Source organism: Falco punctatus (assembly GCF_963210335.1).
Source record: "Falco punctatus genome assembly, chromosome: 4".
NCBI classification, from domain to species: Eukaryota; Metazoa; Chordata; class Aves; order Falconiformes; family Falconidae; genus Falco; species Falco punctatus.
Window position 1 is genome coordinate 15,758,219 of NC_137583.1, and position 21,780 is coordinate 15,779,998.

The window sequence follows — 21,780 nt, forward strand, 5'->3', positions numbered from 1 at the left end:
TGATGAAAGTCCCAAAGCAGTCCATGAGATATAAATGGACTTGGCATATAGTTATTTTCTTGTGATCTCCAATCCAAGTTCCTGTTAGGTTTAAAAAGGGGTTTGATCACAGATAGTTGTGCGCTGTTTACCTGCATATCTCAAGAAGCTTCTTGCTCTACAGTGATTTGGTTAAAAATTTGGGTCTATCTTTATCTAGCGTTTCACAGAACATATTTTTAGCAAGTCAGTCCTTGAACTCAAAACGTTAAATTGATGGCTCTTGCAATATAATATTTGTTGGCATCAGCTTGTGAAAACTGCAGTAGTTGGTGGAGATCCCCTACTGGTATCTGGTTTAAGATCTGATTTTTTCCTTTGCTTGGAAAACTATCATGTACAATTCAGTATTAATTCACATCTGTGGTGATGCCTTGACAAATAAAGAGTGTAAATAGGTCAGCTTTTTAAATCACGCTTGTAATTGCTCTACCTTTAGGTTGGGTTGTACAAAAAATCGACCTTGTTCCCATGCAAAACATTAGGGAGATTTACCAGCCCAAATAAAGAGTGTACTGGGTGTGACTTTTCCCATTGCCATTACGGGAGAGGGACCAAGAGGTAGGCATGAATGTTGTATCAGAAGATCAAATATGCTACCAGCTGGCTCTGTTATTTGGGGTTTTGTGAATGTGAGCGTTAAAATACAATCCTTTCCTTTAATGTTGTGGAACACTCAGTAGTTTAAATGTCACAATCATTGTCTTAATTGTCAACAATGAAGCTGCGACACTTGCTAATTTTTCCTGTAGAAATATTAGAGTCAACACATTTTTACGAGCCTTGATAATGTAAACAAAGTCATGCTGTTTGTTAACTGTCGATAAAACAGGCTGTACTGCGCTAGTGGAGCATCTCGGTGGATGTTTTGGGTGCTGCTCTTTTCTGTGTTGCCCGGGAGTGGTGGCCGCAGCAGCACATTTTATTGTTGCTTTCCCAGAGGAATGCTCTCTAGTTCGAGGGCCTGTCGTTATGGTCCCGATCTCTGGGGCTCCGATTTCCTGGATATTTATTTTTTTGCTTGGGTGCCCATCTGCATTCGGGTGCTGGGATGGGAGTGCGACAAGGAGCAGCAGAAGAGACCGCTTCGGTGTAGGGCTCTGGTTTACTCGTAAGAACAAGGAAGTGGCTCGTGGATCCGTTTGCAGCATTGATTGCGGTGGTTCACAGGTATTTGCAGGTGAACACATGTTTTCATTGGTGTGTTTTATTACTTTTGTCTGCCAGTTATTTCCTAGTACCTGTCAGCAAATGTTGTCTTCTGGGTCATGTAATACTCAGCTTTGTCCACTTTGTCCCTCCTTATAAATTCATCACCCTGCTCAGCCTGTTCCTGGGCTTCTGTGCCACTCCAAAGCACTGAAAATAGGAAATAGGAGCTGGTCATAAAAGACAGTGAGGAAAGGTTTGATATTATTTCCAAACTTGTTCTTTCTTATTTAGTAGGAATTATATATATACACATATGTGTACATGTATAGAAAATATTTCTACCATATTTGGTGAACGCTGTCGCTTAGCTTGCAAATCATTCTCCTTACAGTTTTACCAACAAGGATAACCAGTGTAAGGTTGAAATTTTAAAAGTGACATGACTTCAAAATCCTATCTTCAAAAATGTCTCAAACTCTTAGGAACATAACTTCATGGCATTTACTGTTTCGATAGGCTCTTGATGGATATGGGAGGCAGACTGCTGAATTTCTAAGTCCTTTTTTCTTTAAGTTTCACGTGGCGATCTGTTTTGTGACTCTGGTTTCTAAAAATCTGTACCACACGTCTAGATGGAAGCGATACAAATGAATGATCTGTTCTCAGAAGTGTTAGGTTATTAAAGCATAATCAATTGATTATCTATTTTAGTAGCCATTTTAATCCAATTATATGTATTTTTTTTTTATTTTAATCTTTGGAATTCATTAATGAAAACTTAACAGCGTTGCTTGTAGCCATGAAAAATTAGATCGAGCACACCCTGCCCTACTTAAACTGTGTATTAGCAAAGCTACTTTTTCCTCAAGAAATACTCTGTTTTAGAGCTGACTATGACTTTCCAAATTCTTCGGAAAAAACCTCCCTAATTGATAACCAAAATTTAATCATAGTCGGATACTTCCAGTTTGCATTCAAATAAGGTATTTCTCTGTCTAAATAAGCTTCCCCTTGGTTGATTATTCATATTGTAGTTCAAAATGTTTAAAAATGAAAGACAGAGTTGGATGAAATGTAGACTACTTAATACAGTGTGTATTTAATATAAAAGTCATGCATTATTCATTTTTGCAATTTGAATAACTTTGAATTTAGCATCCCTGTTCTTCATCTTTTCCTTTGATGAACAATTAATTATTAAAATATAATATTGTCAGCATATGGCACAAAAATCCTTGAAAGTGTAAAATGAGCTCATTCTCCTGCCATCCTTTGATAAAGGGATACTCCATATTCTCAGTTTCTCTACAGAATGTTTATCCAGCATCTTAACTGATTCCATCATTCTAAATACAAGATTATGAAAGTTAAAAATAGTTAAATTGTTAATTTTAACTGAAACATAGTTTTTTTAATACAAGAGGAAAACTTTTTCCAAAATGTGCCTCTACCTCCCAACTATTCCATATGTAGTCATTGGCTGTTAACGCAAAGAGGATGTTTGCATGTTCAAATACTCTCAGATTCACAGCTGTCCGCTGTGTGCTCAGCTTCCATAGAGAGACAGTTTCTGAAATAGAAAACCCATGTCTTTTTGCTGTGAAGATGTGCACGCTGCGTTTGAAAATCACATCCTGTGACTTGAGTTTACAGTTTTTCTAACCAAGTTTTTTTTCATAAAACTAAGCCAATCAAATTAAATATGACCTTTTGCTGTGATTATGACTTCTGATTAGCATCTCTTTCAACATTGGCCAATCATATATGTTTTACTATTTCTTATCTAAGCACACTTTTTTCCCAGAGGTATGCTATGAAGAGGAAAAAAAACTGTGGTTTATTATTTGTTTCCTTTTTGGACATGCAGAAGTTGTTGATATCTGTGTGGGCTAGAAGTAACTAAGTTGTTAATGAAGAGATAGCAGTATTCTATTACAATATGTACTTTGACTTTAATAGAATTACTCATATTTTGGAACACTAAAGACTATGAAAACATTGGACACCTGTTGATATTGTGCAGAAGAATAGATGTCTGAAGTGCATGATATATTTGCACCTTGCAGCAGCGGTGGAGGAAAAAAAGACCCTGATTATCAGACTGCTGCACAGAGGTATAGGCAACTCTGGATTTGATCAAGACTTCCAGAAAACTGTGGGATGCTTGGCAAGTGAATTCTGCAGACTTCATCCTTTTGCTTTTCATTCTGACTTTGGAAGGTGTGTGTGTCAGTCACCAGCCTACCTGTTTCTCTGCTCTGCTGTGTGGGGAGTGGGCTTGCTTAGCAGTTCTGATGAGGCAGAGAGAGAAGAGTTCCTACTACCCAAATGTAGACTCTTGTTTGAACCATGAACAATATAGAAAGTGAGGAATAGAGATGTATGGAAGAACCTGTGTGTCAGCATGCCCTGAGGCAGTGAACACCTTTGCACAGGCTGAGAGGGAGCTTCGGCCTCTGAGTCAACATAAATTGCAGAGGATAAATGCTCAGGGATGGCAGGGAAATTGTCTTGCCTGCAGCTGTTCCCTCCTTTTTTTTTTTTTTTTTTTTTTTTTTTTTTTTGTCACAGTATTAAATATTACCAGCTTGTCACTGTTACTTGAAGCTAAATGCTTTCAGTGGTTAGGTTTGCATTTCAGGCTGTCCAAGGACCTTCTCAGAGGAAAGAGTTTGTCCCCAGACTGTTGGACCCTGGGAAGGAGTTTCACGGATTAGGGAGAAGAGACAGTGGTTTTACCTCTGAAATGTATTCCTGGTGCTGTGCTGACTGCGTCTCACAACGTCGCCGGCAATGCCTGTGTGGCTGGCTGCAGGCAGTCCCAAACAAGCAGTTCCTAGATGCTGCTTCAGCCACCTCGTTGAGCTTCAGAGGTGCCCTCCAGCCCTGCTCCTCAGCTCATCTCCCTGGCAGCTCCCAGCGAAGTTTGACTGGCATGGCTCTGCCTCCTCCATCTCAGCAACCTGCAGAGGGATTGATCCCGCTCCTACATCCCTTTCCCCCACTGGTGGGGACGGGATGGATGTGCTACCTGATGCTCTTTGGTCATGCACCAGCAAGCAGGACCACAGGAGCCCAGCTGTGTCCCCACTGGGTCTTGGTGAACCCTCACTGCCATCAGGCTGGAGAGCCATTGACTGAGTGCTGAAACCACTGAATACGGTGTTATTTCTGTGCTAACATAAACCAGTGGGATAACAAGGGCATTTCACACCTGCGTACATTCAGAACTGGAGCGTGTGTGTTCAGTATAGGATTGACTAGCATTTTGGCTGCTCTTTTAATAATCAACACATCAACTCTTATAGAGCTTTCCCGATACGGTGTTTTCATCTTTCATTTTATATATATATGATAAAATATGTTGTTGCCATTACACCTTGTTAGGCTGCCTATCGATGTGATGTCTGTTTTAAAGGCATGTAAAAAAAGTGTAATTCCACTTGTCAATCTTTCCTGCAGAGAAGGAGACCTTTCTGGATCCCTTTGTTTTGCGGGACCTCCTGCCGACATCGCTGGGGAGTTACTACCGCTACACAGGTTCTCTGACTACTCCTCCGTGTAGCGAGATCGTGGAATGGATCGTTTTTCGGAAGCCCGTTCCCATTTCTTACCACCAGGTGTGTTTATTTTCTTAGTGAAGTCCATCTCTTGATTTGCTCTCTTTAAGACAGTGTTTTCAAAACCTGCTGGTTTAATTATGATATCAGGAATGTTTCTGTTGACAAAAAAGGAAGTGTCAGTGATCTTTTTTTTTTTTTTTTTCTCTTAAGTAATATTGTTTCTGAACATGAGCCATCAGTCTTAGGAAGACAGTACAACATGAAACCCAGTTTCCTTTCCAAATGATTTATTTGGTATTGTTTTTGTGAAGATTCAATTAAGCTCTGGTGTAAATATTTACATGGAGTTCCTTTTTATTCTTTTTAATTGAAACTTGCTTTTCAAGGTAAAGTGAGTGATTTCAGTTCTGCTCAGATTTAGTAATTTGAACTAATTACATTAGAAAAGACATCTTTCCATTAATTCTCCATGCTTAACTGTTTTTATAACACAGTAAAGCTGCCATTATGTGCTTAGAGAGCTGGTGCACAAATCTTTAAAATTAGCACATAGCAGCTTCTAATGCAAATAGGCACAATGTCTGGGATTTGTCTGGAGAAGAATGGTCCTGATAAAATAATGTTAGAGTCAGATGTTTACCAGTTAAGTGTATTTTGACACTGTAAGACTGTTGTCTTTAGCAAGCCATCCTGCTGCAGTTAGTCTTTCCTTTTATTCATCTGGCATAAGCCACTGAAAACACATTTTTTGCATGCATGAATTCTGTGAAGGGAATAGTTTTTGAATTCTGTAAATGCATAGTTCACTGGGAGGTCCTGACTGACAGGTACTGGTTCTCAAAGATTTCAGAAGGGTGGTAGGCAATCGCCATGCCCCTGCTCCAGGCTTTTTTTTGTGTTTTCTAGATCCCATTGCTTCTCCTGTAGACTCTTCCATCTTTCTCCGAAGTGCTGTGTTTGACACCAGTCGCAGCACCTCAGCTGGGGCCCTCCCGAGGCCGAGGGACGTGGCAGGATTCCCGTGTCCAGCCCCCCTGTGCGGGGTGGTTATTTTGCCTTTTTCACAACAGCGTGACGTGACGGTGGGGCCCACATTCGGCTCCCGGTGAGCAGGAGCCCTTCCCCGGGGCTCTCTTTAGCAGTGCTGACACATCACGCGCTCCTGCAGCCCGCGGGCCTGGCTGACGCGTGGGGCTCCTCGCACATGGTCCCGGTTGAATTGGACCCTTTGTTTTTTCCAGGCTATTTCTCTGATTGTCGAGATCATTTTGAATTCTGTCCTTGCCTGCAGGATACTTGCAATCCCTTGTAGCTTTTCACTACATCAATAAGTTTACTGTTTATTATTTGGTGGCTGTGAGGCCTGGCCCACACTCAGCTTTATACCCTGTACATGCATCAGGTGGATTGTGACTTCTTTTTTTTCTTTTTAAAAAATACAAATAAACTGGTAAATACCAATTAAGGCCATCACTATAATGGTATAAAGGTACTTTATCCTTGCATAGCTTCTTTCCTGTGCTGTACAACAGTAACTGTGCCAAGTCAAGCCTTTAAAATTTGGCGTTGTGCTGCTTTATGCATGCGTGTGTGGTTGAAGGGCTGGGAATTCTGTGTGTAGACAGACTTTCATTGATACTACAACACATGTGGAATAAATAATAGTATTCTTCCCCTTGGCAGCTCTAGATGGGTGGATTTTAAGAGCCTGCCACCCTGCCATTGCTATGATTATTATTTGTTCCTCCTCCTCCTTCCACTGAAACAGTGCAACATAATCCATTGCCACAGTTTAACCTTCTTTATCACAAACCCCGTGAAGCAGCCTGTAATCCCAGAGGAGGAAAGTGATATTGTTTAAGCTCTGTTGCTGTTCCAATTAAACCCTTGCTTTTGTGCAAAATACCTTGCTGTAAAAAGGACAGTACTGAAGTGGTCCATTTGTGGAGGCTTCTCTATTTTATTCTCAGTGCTTCATCATCATCATCTTTCCTGATAATTAGACAACAAAACAGGACAAGCCGTGTCACCCTGCAGATGCATTGTAAAGCTAAGTGCATTCAATGACCCAAAGCACAGCATTATCTCTCATAATGCATACCTCAGAGTATCTCATTGTGCTTGTTACGGTTTCAGTATTTTTAATTGCCATTTGTATATCCAACCCTTACAAAACTGTGCACATCAGGCTTTAATGGTTTGTAATTGTATGGCTCAGAGTTTTAGATCAGGTTTCTCTGTATCTATAGTAGTCTTACAACAGCTTTTCATTTCTTCTTCTGAACAGGAGTTCCTGTTCTCCTTTTACTCCTTGAAAAGCATGAAGGTAGCTCCTTGACTGCCACTCTTTATTTTTTTTTTTCTGGCAGCTATAGATAAATTAATTTCTCATTTGTCGTAGATAATATTTTTATAGTAAAAATGAAGCTGAAATGACTTATATGTACTTCAACACATAAAAAGGGGAAGGTTAAAAATCATATTTGAATTGGCAGTTGTTAAAATGCAATTATACCTCCCCAAGGTAGCATGGCAGAAGAAAATATTTTAAAAGTTCTCTCTGAAAGTTTAAAAATTCAATTAATGTCATGGCTGTATAAGCCTAGAGACTTGACTTCAGAGAAGCAGTTGCTACCTAAGTTCTTGAGCTTTTATAAAGTAACCTTAAACCCTGTTAGCTGGCTTCCAGTGCATAAAGTGCAAAAGATATGTAAATATTCCCAAGAGTTTTGGTTTGTGATTTCATAGAAGGGTATAGCAGGATCACCTGCTGAGGTTTTTTTGTAAGACAGAAGTGTAAGATGATAATCCTTTTACTGCTTTTTTAACCCATCTATCAATGCTTCTGAGGGACTCCTGCTAATAATTAGGAAACTGTTTTCAAGATTTTCCAAGATGATGCTCTAAAGAATCAGAGAGAGAATTCCAGTTTAGAACCAGACAATAAGGCATCATCTAGGATGCAGAAAAAGTACAGTCCAAATCCCACCATCGGTACCTGCAAGGCTGGGTAGGAGCTGTACCTGAGCTCCCCGCCTGCCATGGGAACTGTTGACTGGCTGTCACCCCTCCCTGCTGGTCACCTGCTGTCCCTCTGCCTCCGTTCCCCTGCTTGTATAATAAAAGTAGTTGTCATAAGGGGGAAGCTACTGCTAAAAATGTACAAGCCTGAGCTGTGCTGGTATCTCAGAGGTAGCAGGACTCAGTTCCCATAGTTTTGTGTTTTATTGCAGACTTGCCAAACTCAGGATTAGAGCTGTGAGGTCCATCCTTTCTCACCCCTGCTATCCTGCGCCCGGTGGTAACATTCCTATACATATCCCCATCAGCCAGCTCAATGCACCACCTGCTCCAGGGGGACTTACTTTTGAAATTAAATGTGTAAAAATTGGCACTCTCCTGTCCTGAGGGTCAGAGAAGTTTTACACATTCCAGCCCAATAACTAGGACTGTCAAGCCCAGCAGACTGGGCAAGCTGGACAGCAGCAGCAAAAAGGGGTTCAGATTACTCGTTTGAAGGAAAATGAAATGATAGTAGCAAGGGCCTCTTGATTCAGTGGAGGATGTTTAACTGCTCTGTTACAGCTTCCTTTGATTATTTCTATCAGTACTATCAACTGAGGCTACAATGACGATTTTTCTCAGTTGCAAGTTTCAGGACTCTCATACACTTCTCTATAGCTGTTAGAGCAGATGCACTTTGTGGAAAGGGTGTAGTTTTCAAAGTGACCTATCATTTGGCTATGAGTGTAATTCAAGTCCCTTTTTAACATCTTGGGCCAGATTCTGTACTCCCCAAATCCATGCTATTAATGTATGTAATTAATGTTGATGTAAACAATATCGGGACCGAATCCTTTTCAGCTCTGTCTTGCTCAGTCTTTCAAGCAGCAACATAACTAAATCTAGTTCTTGACCTGAATGATGACAGTCTTGTAGTTAATGCTATACTGACCTTGATAGTTGTGAGAAAATTAGCTGAAAATATTTTCACCTTAGTTTGCTAGAAGTTTCTTTCTAAGAAATACTAATATATGAAGTAACAAAAAAGTTTTCCAATTATAGTTCGTTCTTACAGGTTAATACATTTTATTAAAAATAGCTCAGATCTGAATCCAACAGAAGGAACTGATTCCCAGAGGAGTATATGCTAACTGCGCCTAAATAGATTTATTCTGTGGGTGTTTTTTTTTTTCTCACCCTGTAGTTCTGTATCTGAGGGAATAGTGATTGGTAGGGAAGTCAGGACACTTGGAGCTGGTAGTCCTGAGGTTGCTCCATTCTGCTACTGACCTGCTCATGGGGAAGCCAGCTCATGGGTTTGGTTGTCCAGCCCAGAAAGGTGTGACAACTGCTGTCACCTTCCCGAGAAAGTGCTGCAAGAGCTGTCTGTGAAGCTTAGCCTGGCAGCTAAACTTCATAAGGTATTCGGAGATGAGGATGTGTTGCCCTGTCCTGGAGAAGGCTTTTGGCATGGGATGACCTGGAAGCACTTTTTGACATGATACTGCAAAACAAAACAGCAGTGAGGAGGGTTTGGCAAGGCTGTGTCACACACAAAGTCCTTCCAGACAAGGGGTCTAAGGGCAAATGTTTCCTTGCCGGTGACAGACTCCACAGGTTGCAGTAGGGCCTTCTCCCTGTTGGGCAGGATAAGCACTGTGCTGAGATAAGACGATAAGATGGCTGGCAGTGATTTCAGTGGGCAGCCTGAATTCCCACGTGGTTTATCAGTCTTGGCATCAAAGTTTTACTTCCTGCCATTTTACTTTCTTATCAGCCACCCAGATTGTACCACATTGTTTTTCTAATTAATGTCCTTTCGCTCCCCTGCCATGATGACTGTGATCAGCTGGAGGCGTTCTACTCCATATTCACCACGGAACAGCAAGACCATGTCAAGTCCGTGGAGTACCTGAGGAATAACTTCCGACCACAGCAAAGCCTGAACAACAGGAAGGTGTCTAAGTCTGCTGTGAAGGATGCTTGGAGCCAGGATATGACAGACATCTTGGAAAATCCACTCGGCACAGAAGCTTCCAAAGGTAAATTACACTTCTGCATTTTGTGCTTGACTAATAAGAGAAATTTTTTTGTCTAACTTCATCATAAAACGATGTTGAGGGTAGCTGTGAGCTACCAAAGAAATAATGCAGGTTATGCAGGCATTCATTCCCTGTTGGTATGTGTCGATAAATCAACTAAACCTGTGGGTACCTGCAATTACCTTTCAAACTCACTGTCACAAGGTGCCATGGCAGTAAAGCCCCAGAATATGTGAGTCTCAGACTGGCAGTGTCCCTGTTTCTGCTGACTGGCGGTAGGGCCTTAGTGATGCCTGACAAAAGGGAAATGTGAAAGGACAAGGTCAGAGGTAAAATTTCAACCCCATTAGCACTGACTCATTAGGTATTTGAATGGGAATAGGGTATCCAGATGTGGTTATGGGTTTCATTTTTACAGTAACAAGCCTTTTGAAGAACAGTCGACCTTTTAATTTGACGTTTGTATCAATCAGTTGGCAATGGTGACGGGGAAAAACCCTCTTCCTTATAGACAGGTGATTTTCTAATTTCTTGCTGAAGTGTTTCATGTGCCTTTTTGTCGAGCAGCTGGTGCTCGCTTCTGTCAGACACTGGATAATGAGCTGGATGGAAGGGGGTGGGAGGGAGGTTGCAGTCATTGTGTTGACACAGACAGCCCTGGCTAGAGGAGGACATGAAAAATTCTGAAAGAAAAGAGTACTGGATAAAATAAGACTAGAAATAAATATCATTTACTACCTTTATTTGCCTTTATTTTATTGAATGGTGTTATTTATAGGTAGGAGGGATGACATGCACTTCCCAGTCTTCAGTCTTGAGAAGTGCTCGGTGCTTAACCAGTTCTGGGTTGAGGTAAGGAAGAGAGGGGCAGTTTGCCAGAAGGAAACAGCTAAGCAGATTTACAAGCTTCCCTTTCGTACCTGGCATTTTCACCTGGCCAGGCACAGAGAGCGTAGTTCTTAGAGGATGTGAATCATGAAAACAGCTGCATTCAGCAACCTTACCCTCCCAAGAGAGTGCTGGAAGAGTGTGTTTCTCAGGGCTCATTATTCTATGAGCATGCTTATTTATATATATATAATATACACGTACACAAACCTCATGTACATTAAAGGCAGCCTTGGGACGGAGAATTTACATCAGAAGTGAGAAGGAGTTCTTGGGAATGAAGAAATCCTGCTACACTCTGATGCTCTGGCCTGCGGTTTTCAATCAGTGTTTTAACAGCCACATGTGTCAATATTTATTTCTTCAGTTATATCCTGTGTACATATTACTTACCCAGAACAGTGATGAAAGTTAATAGGTTACGTTATGTTAAAAGTAACAAAACTGACTAGTTTTTATTTTGAGTAGAGCCGAGGTACCTCTGATACATGTGGTATAATATTCAAGAAGATTTTACTGCTTTGGCCACATGCCTGCATATTCCGTGCCTCACTGAATGGCTTTTAAGATTATAAAAATGCTTTAGGTGATTTGCACCCCCATAGTAAATAGCTGAAACCAACAATGTTGACAGAACGTTACAAACGCTAAGGCGTGTAGTAATGAGCTGATCTTGAAGTTGGAAGTATTGATGCCGAAGGAGCACTTGAATAACTGGAAAGATTGGCATTGATTTTGATCTTTAAGAACTCCGAGGGCCAGATTCAACCAGGTGCACATGGCTTAGTTAACATGGTGTGAGCCGGTCTACAGGAGCATGGGAGCCGCACAGCTGTTTGTCCACACTTAGATAGCTTGGTGCCTGGGTGCTTGACGCCTGACGTGATTTCAGGACTGGTTTCCTGAGTAGGTTCTCTCTGGATCCTCTCCCATCATGTCCAAGTGCCATAATGCTCCGTACTTGTGCCTGCCTGGGAATTTGAGCTTGCTCAAGAGAGACCATCAGGTGGGGAGCATGCATTTCCCACGGCCTGACAACATTCAGCATGCCATCTAATGGCAGGGGTGATGCTACAGTCAGTGATTCTTTTTTTTCCCCTTGAGCTTTTGCTATAGGAGGCTAATGGCTGGGCAGCCAGTCTTTTTGTACCAGCTCTGTCAACTTGTCACTTTTTGGGTTGTGTGCACACCAGGGAACACTGAAAATAGGTGCATTTTTTTCATGAACTTAAAAATAAATAGGTTGCTGCAGTGTTGCTAACACAAAATGGATTGTAGCGTATCCTCCAAAGGTTACAGGGATGAGTTATAGCTGTTCCAGAGATATAACAACGTGGATGTTTCTGGCCTCTTCTTTGACAAAGGTGAACAGTGATGATGTGCCTGGTCCACTGCACATTCTGAACTACTGACATATAAATAAAATGAGTTGAAGTCATAATACTTGAGTGAAAGCAAAACCTACTGTTTATTCAGCTAGTAAATACAGTACCTCTTTATATAGTGTCATTCATGCAAAAGTACTGAGGAGCCAAGCGCGCAGAGCGCTTCTCAGCCAGACAGTCTAGCATTACAAATATAAGAGTGCAGGGTTAGCGTAACAAATTTATTTTATGCAGATTCTTCTGCACAACCTCATGGTTGCATCTCGATGCTTTCCACATTGCATTAAGCAATGTGACCAGTGGCTGTCAGATGTTGGCTCTTGTCTGCCCTCCCCGTGCTTAGATTTGTGCGTTGTAGAAAAAGGCAAGGTCACGAAAATGTGTCTGTTACTTGCTGCAAGGTGATATGGTTTGTGATGGTCTTCAGCTCTGGAGGGGAAGTTTGGGTTTGTTTGTCGGTGTGAATTTTTGCAATTTGTTTCCTCTGTCACACTCTATTAAGTCTGTGGGCAGTATTGCTAATCTAGAAAACAGCGTAGCGTTCATTATGTAAGCCTTTCTTATTTTGGAGGAAAATGTGCCCAGAACAATTTGCATATAATGTTCAGAATAATTTTCAGAATCCCCTAGTGAATAGGGAATTTCAGATCAGCACAAAGCAATGCAGCTCTGCCGTTGTCCATTGACAAACATGCTACCCTGAACAGTTTGGCACCAAACAGGGATGTCTCTTCTCCCAACTGTCAAAGCTATCTTGGGTCACAGAACCGTGACCAGTAGAGTAACCTGCAGATACACGGGAGGAAAACTATTTCTCACTTTATGCCAGTCCTCAGAGTATTTCCTCAGCAAAGCCCTGCAAGCGGTGGTATTTGGTAAATAACATGTCTTCTGGGAAAGGTTATTTTAGGTCAACCAAAACTGTCAGTGCATTTGGATCCAGTTTGTTAGCCAACATGGATGTTACCAGCCTTTTGTTTTGCAGTCACTCTCCTCTCCCTTCTCTTTTTTATTTTTAAAGAGGCAATGAAGGGAGGGGTGGTGTTTTCAAGTGTCAAAATATTTTTGCTAATTAGAAATAGTGTAGAGGGCTAATAGAGGGAGAGTGAAAAGTCCAGTTTTCCCTCTGTGTTAGTATTTAGCAAGAAGAGTTTTCTTTGGTTCCATTATCTCATTCCTTCTTCCTGCTGGCAAAAGCTGATTTAAAATAGTTCTCTTGAGGACTGCTTGTATGCCTGGAATAAAAGCATATGCATAAGACCTTTGCTGAATCAGACCCCATGAGCTGAGCTTAATTCTTCATTTGACCCTGGAGCTGTTTCAAGGAACCATACAGTTCATCTTTAAATATCTTATTTCTGAAATATACCGTTCAGGATAAATACTGTTCAGCTATGTAATTGTAGCAACTGGTGGATTTATAGTAAACCATCATACATTGATATTTTTTACAAAGATGAAACTTTTGGAGATTCAAAGTATATAGTGGATCATGCTGTTAAATCATGCAGATCATCGGCCTGTAAAAGTTAACAAGAGGGCTCACCAGTGTTACAGTACTGATGTATATAAAGTTTTGAAAAGTTAGAGTTTCTCTGTACAGACATATTAAATCAGGAATGTATTTGTAAAATGTTCATCAGATACTGTATCAGTGACGGTGACAGTGTTTGATTTTTGCAGGTGGCCATCTGTTAAAATTGCCTCCTTTCTTGTCTGGCCTGTCCTCTGTGGCTCAGGACTGTGTTGCTCTGTCACGTCACATATTGTGCTTCTGGCTTTTTGTGGGCTGCTTTCAAGCAGCTATGCTAGAGGGATTGTTAATTACTTATCAGTTTAATAGTGTACATTGCTCTTTAGGGACAAATAGACAGAATTCTTACATAAAGAGTCCATCCAGTTTGAAGACATGAGTTTGCATGTTCCTTACTACTTTCACGTGTTGTTTCATCAGGCAGAGATGTATTTACAAAACATTACCTGCTTCAGTAAAGGTGTAGGCGTGGAAACTCAGGAGGAAAAGGTGTTTCATTTCCTTGTTTCAGAAAGTAACCCGTAAGCAACAGTATTTGCCCATTTTATTTTGCTGCTGATTAGGACTGTCAAATGTTGTTTCTTTGTCTTTATGTTTTGTAACACTTAAAAAAAGAAAAAAAGCCTTTAACCTTTCTGTCTCATTAAATGTGCAGCAAGCCTTACAACACTTAAACAAGCATCCCGTGTGAGGGGCTCTTGACATCAGAGTTTTCTTTCACAGATGCCTGATTACTTCCCCAAAGGTGTCTGATTACTCTTTGCTGGAGTCTCAAATGATGCTGTTTCCCATCAGTGGGAATTCGCCTTAGAGTACCATCTTTAATTATGATCCTAGACTAAGTTAAATAATGAGCAGTCATAAATTCACTGTAGTAAAACTTACTTAGCTTTGGACTCTAAACAGGGACATTTCTCTAGCGGTGTACAGGCAGTCATTTTCCTTACTGTTCTTTGTTATGCGGTAGTGATACACAGTTTGGAAGACCTTGTAACTTAATGCCGCTAAAACATGGATAGAAAATATTTGAATTTCCCTCCAGCTTGCTTTGCACTGGAGGCACAGCTCCAGTTATCAGCCTGCAGCCAAAGCAGTTTAGTTCTTATTTGCTATCTCATGGCTCCTGGTGTCAGAAGTGAAACTAAGGCCTCCTACGAAGGTATTGCCTTTTCCGCATGGTGTAGCATCCTTGCGTTGGAGTGCACCTCCACTGCAGCAGCATCCAAAGTTCTGGGGATTCAGTGCAGTGACATCATCATTTTGAAGCAGATAGTTTAGAGCATTGGCAGCAGTGTTTCTGAATGAGAACAAGTTATTTGTCTCATTTATAGCCTCTGTTATTACTCCCAGTAATTTGTTTTTACTTTCTAAATGCCCATGTTTTATGAGAACTCTCTCAAAACAGCTTCGCAGTCTCTTCATGCCCTCGGGTTCTCTCTGGGAGGTCAAAAAGAGCATTAGGCAGAAAAGTTCTACTCTTGAAGAATGTCGTTTATACGATATATTTTTGTATGACCACAAAATACTCTATAGCAGTAAGTGTTATCTATCCAAAACAACATAGTAAATGTAAATTTAAAATGAAATGTTATTGAAACCTTAAGTCGGGATTGCTAAAGCAAAATAACTATTTATTTTCTTTAAATATCTTAGGGAAAATGAAAATAAGCAAGAACCTTTTTTAGTGATGGTTCTTGTACTTTGGCCAATTCTTGGAAAATTTCTTCATAGATTAACAACTCCTTCCTGGTTTCCTTGGCTAACTGGACTTTTCAGAGTTTCCTTTTTTATTTTGTTTCGTTATAAAGATTATTCTTTCCCGATTCCATTCCTCTTTAATCAGGTCAGTGCCCTACTACCGTGTGCTGGTGCAGATGAATCTATGTATCATTATTAGGATTTATGTTGGTGCAGCAGACTGTCTCAGTGCAGAAGGTTGCACTTGAAGGTGGTAACACCATGCTGCTAATTGCTTGCCCTGCATCTTCTTTGCACTGTAGACCTGCCCAGCTGCCTCTATGCGTGAGTGCTACTCACCTATTGCTGGAAGAGTCTCTTTGATATGCACCTTGAGTACCTGCTGTAATCACATTTTAGGCAGAGATTAGTGTGCTCCTGCATATCTCATCCCTTCCACCTCATCTGCGTCTTGCTCTTCAGCGCTGGGTCCTCATGTATGTAGTTGGCTTGGAGCATGTTATGCAAAAGCAGGAAAGGACAAGCTGCTGCCTTCCGAAGAGTCTCAGATCAGTCAGGTGGAAAGCAAAGCATTTCAGGAAAAAACTGACTCCTTTTGAGGGGGATTTGGGTACAAAAAGATGTGGTACATATACCTGACATAGGTCTCATATGTCCCCTCTCAGCGGCTCTGTTCTGCAGGGTTCTCTTTTCACCTGTAGCTGTAATGTGAGCAACATGTGTGTCTGTGCCTGAATGTAGTAGGCAGCTTACTAGTAGATTTATTAATAAACAAAAGTAACTGCTTGCACTTATTTAGAGCTTATAAAGGGCCCAAACCAAGAGAGCAAGAGGAATTCAGTATAAACCGTTTTAAGTGTGGTTTGTGTTCACAGCTGCTACTAAAGCTGGAAGAGCTGAGTACTTGTAAGGGAGCTTGATGATTTATTCCATTTACACCTGCAGGGAATTCCTTTCTACACTGCCTATGTGCCAGTCCAGCTGTTTGGCCCACAGAAGTACAGATTTTCATTTCAGTCTTGACAGTACTTTGGACCATGAGTGTCTGCTGCTCATCCCTTGTGTTGGAAAAAGCCTCCAGAAGCTATGAAAAGGAAGCTGCTTTCCCAATTTGATTCTGGACATCCCTCAGGCACGTACTGGGATGTTCTACCAGCCCTGTTGGCTTGTGCTTCATACGCTCCCTGGTCCAAGCAACCCTCTCCAGGACATTGGAAAGGCTGACTTGGCTAACATGGCAAATACATGTCCTTCTGGCAGGAAATCCTCCTTTCTCCCCCTATTGATGCAGCACGTGCCACTGAATGTGGTCACGTGTTGCATCAGACACACTGTATAAATAAGGAGGCAGGTGTACATATTAAACACTGGTCACCCTCTGTGTGTATGTGTGCAATATAAACAGAAAACTTGCAGGGCAGACCCTTGGTGGACATCAGTTTAGCCCAGCATGGCATCTGACGGTGCAAGGCTGATCTGCACCTGCTGAGAATTCAGGCCACAGCTCTAGAAACAGTATTTGTGAAACACATGATATATTTGGGCTCAAACAAAATGTAGTAAGACCCAGAGTCCATGCCTTGCGGTAAAACAGGGTCGTTGCTGTGATGCCATGGAAACTCAAATGCTACAAAGCAAGCCATACAGGAATGAATCCGTGTGCTGGTTGTGTGTTCGCCTCTGGAAAGGGACAGGCAGCGGAGGGGCAAAACCCAGCTTGCCCAGAGCTCCTCCGTCGGAAGTGCCCCACGTGCCAGTTTGCTCATGAGGTTGTTTCACAGAGCTTATAAAACACGAGCAGGGTCTGTTTGGTGTCCCTCACTCCTTAAGAAACAACCCTGCCTGTTTGAAGCATAGTGAAAGGTAAGAGCGGGGAAGATAAATAGTCTGTCTCCTAGCTACATTCTGCCTGTGGATTGAAGTAGATCAACACAAATATTTGCTTGTATGGCATGCTCCAGAGCCTGCAAATGCCTGCTGGCAAAGTGCAGGCAAAGGTAAAGGAAAAATGCGTGATTCTCTTTAAAGCAATTATCCTTATATATTAATAATGTCATTTATAAGCACTCTGAGAAGTTAACGATGTACACTAAAGCAAAGCAAAAGAATTGCAAACATTTAGTAAAAAGAGAAAGGGGAAATGTTGTAAGTATGCCTCGTAGCACTTTTCTATATATTAAAGCCTGTGTTGTCTCTGTGTATGAGCCTCGTAGTCTATTTGTTATCCTTTGGGAGCACAGCCCTCACTGAACTCTAGAGATTGAATCCGACGGCCCAAAGAATGCTGCTGTTTGTTATGGATCAGAGTCTCTTCTCAAGTTTCTCCACTGAGTCACAGCAATGCAAGGCAGCTGAATCTGGTGCTGCATCACTTCCCTTACCACAATGCTGTTGGCATGGCATTGAAAGCAACTGTGAGTTTTCTCATTGCAGTGTGACCCATACTTCTGCTTCAGGGCATATTTGAAGATTTGAGCATTTAATAATGAGAAGGAATATGTATGTGTGTGTGTGTATAGACATATATATGATTGAAACTATTTTTCTTCCCTTCTCTGTTGGTGGCATTGCTTCTGTCTTGTCTGCAGTCAGGTTCCTGGGGGCTGCTGGGGTGGATGAACTTGGTGCAGTATTTTGTTGATAGCACAGGCATTGGTGACACTTTTCAGGCTTATCTGAAATCAACTGGGAAACTTCTGGCTGAGTTAGGTGTCATTATGCCAACAGCAGCAAGTGGTCTGTCTGTCCTCTGTCCAGCAGGACTGGACCTTCCAGCTCCTTCCCAGTGCTGGGGCAGAGGGGAAAAAAACACCCTCTCTCCCCTGAGAGCCTGGCCACCAACTTCTTCGTCCTTGTGGGGAAGAAAGGCATGAAACCCCCCATACTGACCTTTCAGTTTTTCTCCTACTGAGCGTGTGGGAAGAAATTCCTCATCTACCATCCTCTGTGCTCCGACTTTGTAAGGGAGAAACACTCTTCCCTGCTGCTCATCCCACATATATCCAGATCAGTAAGAAAAAGGAGAATTGAAGCCTCTCTCATCTTGCAGCCAGGAGCTGACTTCCAGAGCAAGACAAGACCCTTACCCCTGTGTTTTAGCTACCCCTGCTCAGTCCTGAGCCAGCAATGTGTTATGGGCACATCCTGATGCCAGTGTTTCCTCTCTCCACGTATGAATTGACTTAGAAGATCCCTGCCTATCTCGCCATAAGGGATGCAGGACTTCACTGGCATGTTGCTTTTCTGTGCTGAAAATTGTCAGGGTTTCATCACACAATGTGTATCCCACAGTACCAAGGAGAGGAACAGCAATTTTGCATTGCTGAGACATGCAGCAGGAGGGAGAGAGTGGGCTTTTCCAAAAGAGGGAATAGCACAGCTAGAAATAACTGCCTTTAAAGTGGTGACATTTTTATGCATGGAAGAGCTAACTTAGAACATTTTTAGTGGATTTTATAAATCCCTGTGAGCCCCATGCCACTGGATTCATCATATGAGGCACCTGTTCACAGGAAGAAGGTATACAAGCAATAACCCGACATGCAGTTCTTGCACTCTCTCAAACTTTCCCTAAATGGCTCTTTTTATAACTGCAGGTAGCATATACAAAAAGCATGATGAAACCCAGAAAGTTTGGCTGGTTTTGCATTTCTGTCTTTGAAAGAGAAATGGAGGCTGCTTTCTTTTTTTTTTTTTTTCTTTAGGAAAAAAATAAAGCTGTAATATTCTCTTAGATGACCTTTCTGATTCATGGGTGTGCCTTAATATCAGTGGTTAGTTTTTGCAAAACAATAAGCCCCCTTTTTGTCTTTCAACTCTCTGAAATGGAGCTGCCAGCAGCTTTTGGATTAAGCTTTATCAGGCTTCAGTTAGGAAAGCCTCGTGGAGGTTACGTAGCCAAATACAACATACAAATCAAATTATGGGAGAGATGAATGCAGAGTTGTTAAATTAATTTTGTTTGTTCCAGCCCATTGGAATGTTTTTAACATGAAGAAAATAATTCTCTGCTGTATGGCTGGCCTGGCCAGCGCTTAGGACTGTATTAGCATGCTACATTTGTCTGCAAGTGGCAAACAGGTTTTCTCCAGGCTTGACTGAACCCTGGAAGACAAACCTAGCCAAGATACTGGCTTGCCCCCTGCTTTCCCCAGCGGGCTAATCTGCAGGGAAAAAGACTGTGGCAAACTCCCAGACAGCCCCACACATGGCCAACAGCTGGAAACATCGGCTGAGGCTGCCCTGTGTCAGGTCAGAGGGCTTCCTCCAGATGTACCCATGCAACCCTCCCTCTTCTGCAGGACTTTTCCATCAGGCAAGACCCAGCTTGTTTGTCAGGTTCCTAGTTCAGGTCACCCCTGACAGGAGGGAGCGGGGCTTTTCTCACTCCAAGAGGCCCCAGGTGTGCCATGCTCAGGGCATTCCTGCCTGCCAGGAGGCATGTCCTGTGGCCCTGGTGAGGCGTCTCTGCTTCCAGGAGTACTGGCACAGGCGGTCTGCTAGCCAGGACACAGTGGCTTTGGTGTCCTGCTAGACCTACGCAGGGCCAGTTCAGGTATCTGCTCAGTATTGCGCTACAACACAGAAAGACATCCTGGAAGCCCCCTCAATATTTTTATTATGTCTTAGAATCTGAATTTTAGAAAAAGTATTAGTAATATTTTTTCTAAAAATAGATGAGATGCTATTTCAATGTGAAATGATGCTAGTTGCTGGGTGTGGTTCTTTTTTCTCACGCAATCATGAATTCACAGGTTGTCTTTGGCTTATTTAGCCTGTTTGGGGTTTTAAAATAAATAAATAAAAGCTTGTGTTTCTCTTGAGTGTGTTCTGATTCAATTCAGAGGAAGATGCAAACTTCTCCCTCCCTGCCCCAACCTCTTTCTGCATTTCTGTTTCTCCTTCAGGTACACATTTTGCAAAATCAGTATAGGTTCTTTAGCATCTGAAAAAAAACCCAGAAAGTGAGGAGCCTATGACTCTTCTAATCTTCTTTCAAAAATCCAAGGCACACAGGGTATTGAAAGGAAAATTAGATCTCTGGAAAATGCCAGTTGTTTTATAGATGGTCAAATCATTGCACTTTTTTTCTTGCCTTTCAGACATTTGCTACGTTATTATGTATCACTTTAATTAAATCATCAAATTGAATTATTGGATCAAACGTGGGTTTTTTTTCATTCCATTGTGTCCTGAGCAGGTTTGGTTAAATTAATAAAACCATATGTTTCATTTTATAAAAAAGATTTCTTTTTTGCCCGTTCATAATCTTTAAAAAAAAAAAAAAGTAGCTGAACAGAAAAGGTTGGTTATTACTTAATTACATCAGGTACTGCTATGTGCCTTGGAGTAATTGGAACAAAGTCACACTAAGTCATGAAAAATTTGTAATATTTACTGTGGAATAGCAGTAGTGTAAATTCAGTCTCCTTTTAGCTGGCTGTGAATGAGGTTTGTCCTTGTCAAAACTTGTCTCAGTGAAGTTATTAAAGTCCCCCAGCTGCTTAAAAGTGCTCTCATGACCTTGGGTCAGGGTGCAGGGTCAGGGAGGGTCTCCTAACTTTGAGCCTGCAGTCTCCTAATTTACCCTTGGAAAATACCCACTTCTTCCCTCTGACTGGCATGAGCTCTTCTGAGTGGCATCAAAGCTGGCTGCAAAGAGTGGCATGGAATAGAGGACGTGACAGTCCCCGCTCCCAAGGGTGGCTTGGGGTCCCTTGAGAAACAGCTGGCTAGCCATGGTTCGGAGGGGTATTGCAATTAAGGTAGATGTCTCTGTCTCTCATTAAGGTTACCTGGTTGAATTATTTCTAAAACAATTTGATGCGTGATTATTTTAAATATATACATCTCTGCGTGTCCTCCTGGAGGAGGAGGACTGGATAAGACTTGTAGGTCTGGCTCCTATATCTGGTAGGATTTGATTAGGTGGAACGATAAAGGCTGGTCTGGCATTTTGAAGCGTAATTCCGTGATGACAAAGGTCTCCAAAGGGGGCAGTTATGATTTATTGGTGCAGTTATCAATGAACAGTGATGTCAGTGAGAACTGATCTGCCTATCTCAGTGGAAGGAGGTGGGCATGGAGAGGCATAACAAGGATGGTGAAGCTCTGTAAAGAGGGACAACAGCAACTACTTCCAGCGGTGCCTTCTCGGCTGGGTCCCAGCCACCTTTGTGCTGTGCTCTGCAGCACCCTGGCTCCACGGGCTCCCTGCAGAGACCAGGAAGGGAGCAGGAGGGAAGGGGTCTGCAGGCAGCTCACCAAGATGTTCTTTCTGGCTTTGTGGTGTTGCCAGCAGGATGCCGTTTTGGTTCCTTCAACTCAGTGTAAATAGTGACTCCTATTCGGTTTGTCAATGCTTTGAGGTACTGCAGGGTCTGTTTGCTTTGCTGGATCATTCTTCTGCGTTGAGCAGAACGATCTACTGTAAAACTGCAAGATTGTCATCACTCGTGGCAGGAGCAAGCACCAAA

General features: G+C 42.0%; 1 protein-coding gene across 1 annotated transcript in view; it reads left to right on the plus strand.

Moving 5' to 3' along the window:
* The window catches only part of PTPRG (protein tyrosine phosphatase receptor type G), a 427,945-nt gene that overhangs the window by 318,218 nt on the left and 87,947 nt on the right, over positions 1-21,780 (plus strand). The window contains exons 7-8 of the mRNA XM_080382926.1: positions 4,654-4,811; positions 9,607-9,799. Coding sequence (XP_080239052.1) covers positions 4,654-4,811; positions 9,607-9,799 — 351 coding nt within the window. The remainder of the gene's footprint in view (positions 1-4,653; positions 4,812-9,606; positions 9,800-21,780) is intronic.